This window comes from Scleropages formosus, chromosome 2 (genome assembly GCF_900964775.1).
Source record: "Scleropages formosus chromosome 2, fSclFor1.1, whole genome shotgun sequence".
NCBI classification, from domain to species: Eukaryota; Metazoa; Chordata; class Actinopteri; order Osteoglossiformes; family Osteoglossidae; genus Scleropages; species Scleropages formosus.
This window is the reverse complement of record NC_041807.1, coordinates 11431700-11438555: the sequence shown is the minus strand read 5'-3', so window position 1 is coordinate 11438555 and position 6856 is coordinate 11431700. Positions and strand designations below refer to the sequence as shown.

The following is a 6856-nucleotide window of genomic DNA, read 5'->3' as shown; positions in this document are numbered from 1 at the left end:
TTTTTTTTTTTTTTTTTTTAAACCTTCAGCGCATGTCTGCAGCCTTCAGTTACAGTTCAGTTTGACTGAGCTGATAGAGGGTGATGAAGGAAGGTAACAGAAGAAGGAGGAAATAAATCACATGTCCTTTAATTGCACCTGGCAAATTCGAGAAAGCAGAGATAAAACTGTCTCTAGTAATAAAACCTATTTTTCACAGTTCTACCAGAAATTGTTAGTCTGCAGACTCGGCCTGCTTTACGTTCAAGAGGCAGATTGAACTCCATGGAGGATGTAGGTTTGTTTCCTGCAGGTCTCGCTAAGAAGTGAGTTTTAGCATGTTTAGCTGTCAGGGGCACTGGGGGGAGATGTTTCCGCCATGTTCTTCTGATAGAGATAGAGCTGGATCGATCCTAAAAAGCAAGGAGAGAAAAATAAGCAATCGTTCCCCAAATTGGTGTTTTACGTGATGTATACTCACATCATGCGAATGATACAAAGAATAATGCGTTAGTATCCTTAATCATGGATTTGATGGACGTGCTGTCAAGTTAACCTCATAGTGAATACTCAAGTACATGTCTGGGAGAAACATGCAGACAACACCCACCGTGCAAGTTGAGAAGAACCGGCTCTATCCATTCAGCCACTATGTCCCCTATGCTTAAACTCATTTTCGGTATTTACCAGAAAAACTGTTCATTTGTATTTATTCACTTTGCTGGCATTCTTATCCAAAGCAGCTTTCAACATTAAGCTACTGACAATCACAAATTTATACAGCAGGGTAATTTACTGGAGCAATTTAAGGTAAGTACCATGCTCAAAGGTACTATAGCAGGAGGGCAATTTGAACCTATGCCTTCCCTGTACAGACGGCAGCTCTAACCACTACACTTGCTCCCATACCCTGTGCTCAACCGAAGACATCATCTAACAGGTTCTGCTGACTGCATTTGACAAGTTAAAGAAACATACAGTGCAGCTAATGACCCAAGATAACATTTACACATTCACACAGCAGACATGTTTCTCCAAATCAGCTTACAATAAGTGATTAGTATTTAACTGACCCTTTTACTCAGGCGACCTAGAGTGCTACATACAGTAAACTCACCATACAGCAGAGCAGTATAACACATTAACGCAGTTCAGAGTCACCAGTTAACCTGGACTGTGGGAGGAAACCAGAGCGCCCACAGGAAACCCACAACACAGGGCTAACATGCAAACTCGACACAGACTGATCAATCGCATGTCCAATCACACTGTGTGGGTACCGTGAGACACCAGCACTATCCGATGTGCCATCATGCCACCCAACACAAGCTCAAATACTTACAAACACATAATTTTCCCTGTATCAGGAAATTCCCAGTCCAGCCAAAGCAGAGCCTTGGCCTGAACCACACACACACACACACACACACACACACACACACAGTGTAAAGAGTAGCCATCTACCTGCAGCAAAAGCCAAGATAACCGACACCCAGCCCAAGATGTAGGACCAGGAGAAACGCCAGTCGAGGAATCGCTTGCCAAAGAACTGAACGGTCACCCCCGTGTAAATTGCCAGGGCTAACAGGGCAAGGAATCCTGGGAAGGTTAGATGACATAGGTCAGAAGTTGCACTCAGAAATATTTGCCAAACTCATTTCCTCCAAGATGATTCTTGATGCTAAGAAGAAGAGGAGGTCTCATGGAAAATGGAGTTATGTATTTAATACATTTCCAAAGAGCTGTGATAGAGACAAAAGGAAGGAAGTAATGGTAAAGAAATGCTACAACTAGACAATTACACACCAATGTCTTCTTACACTCCTACAGAGCTCTTTTGTGCAGCTCTGGCCCTCTCTCTGCTGACTCACCAGAGAGCAACAGCGCTATCCCTCCAGATCTCACCAGCTTGCTCTTGGTTCCGTTGGTGAAGGCACTGAGGCCCAGGACCACGCCGGCGAAGCAGCTCACAACGGACAGCAGCATAAAGGCCCGCGTCGCATCCCAGAAGGCTGTGGGGTGACACAGCCATGCAGTCAAGTCACACCTTTGGAATATAGTAATAGCCTAGGTAAGTGCCAGCAGGTGGGGTAGTGGCTATCACCTTGCAGTCAAAGGACCTGGATTTCAATATCACCCGCTGCTGTAATACCCCTGAGCAAGGTACTTAGGTACTTACCCTAAATTGCTCCACTTAAAATACCCAGGTGGATAAATGGGTAAATCAACGTAAGTAGTTTAGTAATGTCAGTTTTTTTTAGAGTGTCAGTTAAGTGAATTATTACTGATAAGCCAGACTAGTAGTTACCACTTCAGACTAGTTTCCTAGACACATATTGAGCTATTACTATATTTAAAAAGAATGTAAACTGACACTATAATTTAACCGGGGATAGCTGGTAGCACAGTGGTTTGAGTTACTGTCTTTGGATTCAAAGATCCGTGGTTTGATCCCCACCTCCTGTCCCCAGGACCCTGATCCTAACCCTTGAGCAAGGTATTTATTCTAAATTGCTCCAGCACAAAAAACCCAACTGTATCAATAGATAAATAATTGTAAGCTTGTAATCGCTGTTACCTTAATATTGTAAGTCGCTTTGGAGAAAAGCGTCAGCTAAATAACTATCTGTAAATGTAATTGAAGACTGTGTTAAATGTGAAATCCTTGAAAAGACCGTTTTGAATGTTGCTCTATTTAATAAGATGGAAAGAAAATCTCTGTGTAGGTTTTTTTCCTCTTTAACTTGTTTAACAGATATGACCCACATACTGACAGCTACAGTGAAGCCCATCATCATTTTATTTGTTTGATCAAACTATGTGAAGTAATGAAAGGATATCATTGGTAAATATTCTCACTGGTCTCCTTCACTCACCAACAGTAATGGTGTGGGCATGGCACTTGTGATTGATGCAGAACCTCCAGAGCCCCTGATTGGCTGGGCTGCCGGAGTATCGGTATTGCATCCAGTAATCTGTTGCCGTGGAGATGATGAGCAGCACCAGGGCAGCCACACCACTCAGTGTGCCCCCACCTGCTAGACTGTACAGCATCAAGGAGCGGACGGGTGCAGCTCAGTCCTCCTTAAGGCACCACAACCTTTGGTGAGAGAAAGCGGTGAAGGTGAGAACACAGCAGGTCATGAGTGACGGATAATGTGCTGCCTGAAAGTATGTGAATCCTAAAGGGATGGTCATTATTCTGGTATTACATATTAAATGTATAAAATCCAAATGTTAAATCTTAAAATTAATAAATGACTATAATTTACTCGGGGGGTGAGGTAGCGCAGCGGGCTTGGCTGGGTCCTGCTCTCTTGTGGGTCTGGGGTTCCAGTCCCGCTTGGGGTGCCTTGTGATGGACTGGCATCCCGTCCTGGGTGTGTCCCCTCCCCCTCCAGTCCCACGCCCTGTGTTGCCAGGTTGGGCTCCAGCTCGCTGTGACCCCACTCAGAACAAGCGGTTTGAGCCAATATGTGTTTGTTTGTGTGTGTGTGTGTGTGTGTGTGTGTGTGTGTGTGTGTGTGTGTGTGTGTATAATTTACACACGTGATTCTACTTACCTGCTTGGTGTAAACAATGCAACTTGGAGTTCACTTATTTTTGCACTTGCACTACTTCTGTGTTTCGACTACACACACGATTTCCTCTAAAGCAACATATGGAACTGATCATTACACACCTATTATGTCACATGAGAAAGACTGATACTCATTAAATAACCATTTCATAGTAAAAGTGTATGTGTGTATATACGGTATATATATCACACACACACAGGCTGAAACCATTTGTCCCAAGTGGGGTCGCGGCGAACTGGAGCCTAACCCGGCAACACAGGGCGCATGGCTGGAGGGGGAGGGGACACACCCAGGATGGGATGCCAGTCCATCACAAGGCACCCCAAGCGGGACTAGAACCCCAGACCCACAAGAGACCAGGACCAGGCCAAACCCGCTGTGCCACCACGTCCCCCGTCTAATAAAACATTGCACCAAATAATGTTTCTAGAGCCCACCAACCAGAGGCAACTGTGCTTCCGTATGCACAGTCTCAGTCAAAAAACTGTATGAAAATGTCATCGTTTCACATTAATGTCACAGACTCACGTATAAAGTGCAGTACTTTACATCTGGAGTCCATCACCCAGTTTCCATTTTTATGTCCAAATACACTGTGATAGATTGCTTAAAAATATAACATTAAAATATGAATAGTGTCTACTGAACTTGTTTCCACAACTAGCAAGGGGGTATTAATGCTGCTCAACTCAGAATGTGGATAGTTGTGATGAGAAGAAATTCAGCTCCAGTTAAGTAAGAACATTAAACCAGCACAGAACATGCCTCTTGACGCTATGTGAAGTTTCCCACCACAACTGCCTCTTCCTTGACTAAGTGTTAAATACATTCGATTAATTATAAAGTACTGGAGATTACATTAAAATAGAATAAACCAGATTTTCAAACTGCCTTCCTCATAAAAAGAGAAATATTGTCCTTGCTGACCATTTGATGCAACATAAAAACAATTTGTTAAATAACACAATGTCTACAACCACTTGTCCTGAGCGAGGTCACGGCAAACCGGAGCCCAACCTGGCAACGCGGGGCTGGAGGGGGAGGGGACACACCCAGGACGGGACCCCGGTCCACCGCAAGGCACCCGAAGCAGAAACTCGAACCCCAGACCCAGCACGCCATCGCACCCCCAGTTAAACAACACAGTAAATGAAATTATTGCAATGTGAAAAATAATTTTTAAAAAATTCCAGTTTGTGTTGAACGACCTGTTTCGGAATGATTCCGTTTGCGTCAGAATTGATCTTTTGCCGCACGCTCATTAGCCTGCAGTCTAGATCCTCCACAGTTTGCGCAGGTTCAATAAGAAGGTAGTCAGAAAATGGGTAAGAAATGTTTACCCTCCCAGCTGAGCAGTTCCGTAAGATCGAAGCTGAACCAAGCAATTCAGAAATATGACTCTTCGAGGGTTTTAGTAAAGTTGTGAAGGCTCTTATAATACAGGCTAATTGTAACACTACCCCAGTACCAGCAGTCACACCAGCGACTTCCACACAGAAGAAAAAGCAGGTTGTTTTTTTCGGAACTTTTTCGAGTTATTTTGCACATTGCAATTATTATATTTACTGCGTTCTTTAAGAAAATAACCCCAAATACCTCTGTCCCCCTTGGTTGCGCTTCACTCCACAGCTGTCCAGTGTCGGCCCTTGGTTCCGTCCGTCCTTTTTAAGCCCTCCACACCATGGCCTCATTGTTCTGGTCACAATGGAGGGAACGATCGAGCGCAACATGTGAGCGACTTGTAATCCCTCTCTCTCACTGTTCCCCCCAACATCCCTCCACCCACCCACCCACCACCTATACACCCCCTATACACCCCCTCCATCTCAACACCTCACCGTCTCCAACCGCCCCTGTGTTCGCCCATCTTGCCCACCCCTCCGACTCCCTCAACCTGCACACTCCATCCCGGCGTCCTCCTCCACCTCAACACCTAGAGCGCAAGCACCATCCCTTCTGCTCCTCGCTTCTGGGGAGAGGGGTGGAAAAAAGTCGCTGACGCATCCTGGCACCGCTCGGCATCATGGGACTCCCCTTTTGTAGCGAGGGCACATCACCCTGCTGGCGTGGGAGAGCGACACGTTGGATTCCATTCGCGCCAAGCGTCACCGATCTTCCCCGCGCTTCCAGACACATCTGCGTGGCGCACCCCGGCAACTGCGTCAACAGACGCTGTCATGAGGGACAACAATGGCGGCCATTCTTAATTCATTCCCCCTCGCACATGGGGTCCCCTGTCCTCCGGCAGGCAGACAACACTTGTGCGAATGAATCTTTATAGGACCCCACATATAAACATTTAGCCCCGCTCGAGACTAAACTCTTAAAGAAAGCAATGCCCTTATGAGGAACCAGACAGATGTGTGATGAAGTTTCATGGTGTAACAAGTCATTTCACTGACGCTTTTCTCCAAAGCAACTTACAATGTTGAGGTGTTTACAATTATTTTACTTATTTATACAACTGGCTAATGTCACTGGAGCAATTTAGGGTAAGTACCTTTCTCAAGGTACTATAGCCAGAGGTGGGGAATTAGACCTGTGACCTTTGGGCCCCAAAGGCAGCAGATTTAATTACTACATTACCAGGTGTCCTCATTTTACCTTTGTATTTATTCATTTAGCAGAAACTTTTCGCTAAAGCAACTTACAGTGATTATTAACTTTATGCAAGGCCACTTATGGGGTAAAAGCACAGTCGGCCCTCCACATTCGGGGGGAGTTGGGTGCAGGACCCCTGTGAAAGTAGAAAAACTGCAAAAATCTCTAGCCCCCCCCCCTCCCAAAACCTTAACTCTTAATACTGGACCATATTTAACACAGAGAAAAGTAAAACAATACACTAGACTGTAACAGTATATTTGATACGTTGGGCATCCCCAAACAAGAGTGCATGGTCCGCAGTCCTTTAGCGCACTGAAACTTTTTACAAAATTTTACTTTTTATAATAAATTTGTGTATATATTTTTGGTAGTAAATGAGAAAATAGATAATACATATATTTTATGTATTTGACTATTTTTTTCTTTACATTTTCTAACCTATGAGCGTCGCCTGCGATTTCCTGCAGTAGCCCGTAAAACTCCAAAAGAAATTCCCATTTAATTATTGATGGTAAACTCGCAAATAATCAAATCCGTGAAAATTAAACCTGCAAAAGTCAAGGTTTGACTGTATAGTAAACTGCCTACAGTCATTCACATTGATTAATTTAGGTGCTTTGATATGTCATGCTTGTCAGACTAATAAAATACGTACCATGACGCCACATGAATGGACAGCTCCACAAGAGGGT

General features: G+C 44.5%; 1 protein-coding gene across 1 annotated transcript; it reads right to left on the bottom strand.

Annotated features, from left to right (window-relative positions):
* On the bottom strand, nucleotides 1–5230 carry lim2.2 (lens intrinsic membrane protein 2.2). Its single transcript, XM_018761307.2, has 5 exons — nucleotides 5157–5230; nucleotides 2856–3079; nucleotides 1851–1991; nucleotides 1444–1578; nucleotides 1–392 (listed from the first exon to the last, which is right to left on the bottom strand). Exons 2-5 carry the CDS (start codon nucleotides 3031–3033, stop codon nucleotides 322–324), a joined length of 525 nt encoding a protein of 174 aa, XP_018616823.1. The 5' UTR covers nucleotides 3034–3079; nucleotides 5157–5230; the 3' UTR covers nucleotides 1–321.
* Nucleotides 5231–6856: the final 1626 nt, after the last annotated feature.

Excerpts from the sequence above, each read along its gene's own strand:
- lim2.2 (XM_018761307.2), bottom strand. The coding sequence starts at position 3,033 with ATGCTGTACAGTCTAGCAGGTGGGGGCACACTGAGTGGTGTGGCTGCC. Across the intron at positions 1,579-1,850 it reads GATAGCGCTGTTGCTCTCTG|GATTCCTTGCCCTGTTAGCC; the intron begins GTGAGTCAGCAG and ends TAACCTTCCCAG. Across the intron at positions 393-1,443 it reads TATCTTGGCTTTTGCTGCAG|GATCGATCCAGCTCTATCTC; the intron begins GTAGATGGCTAC and ends CTTGCTTTTTAG.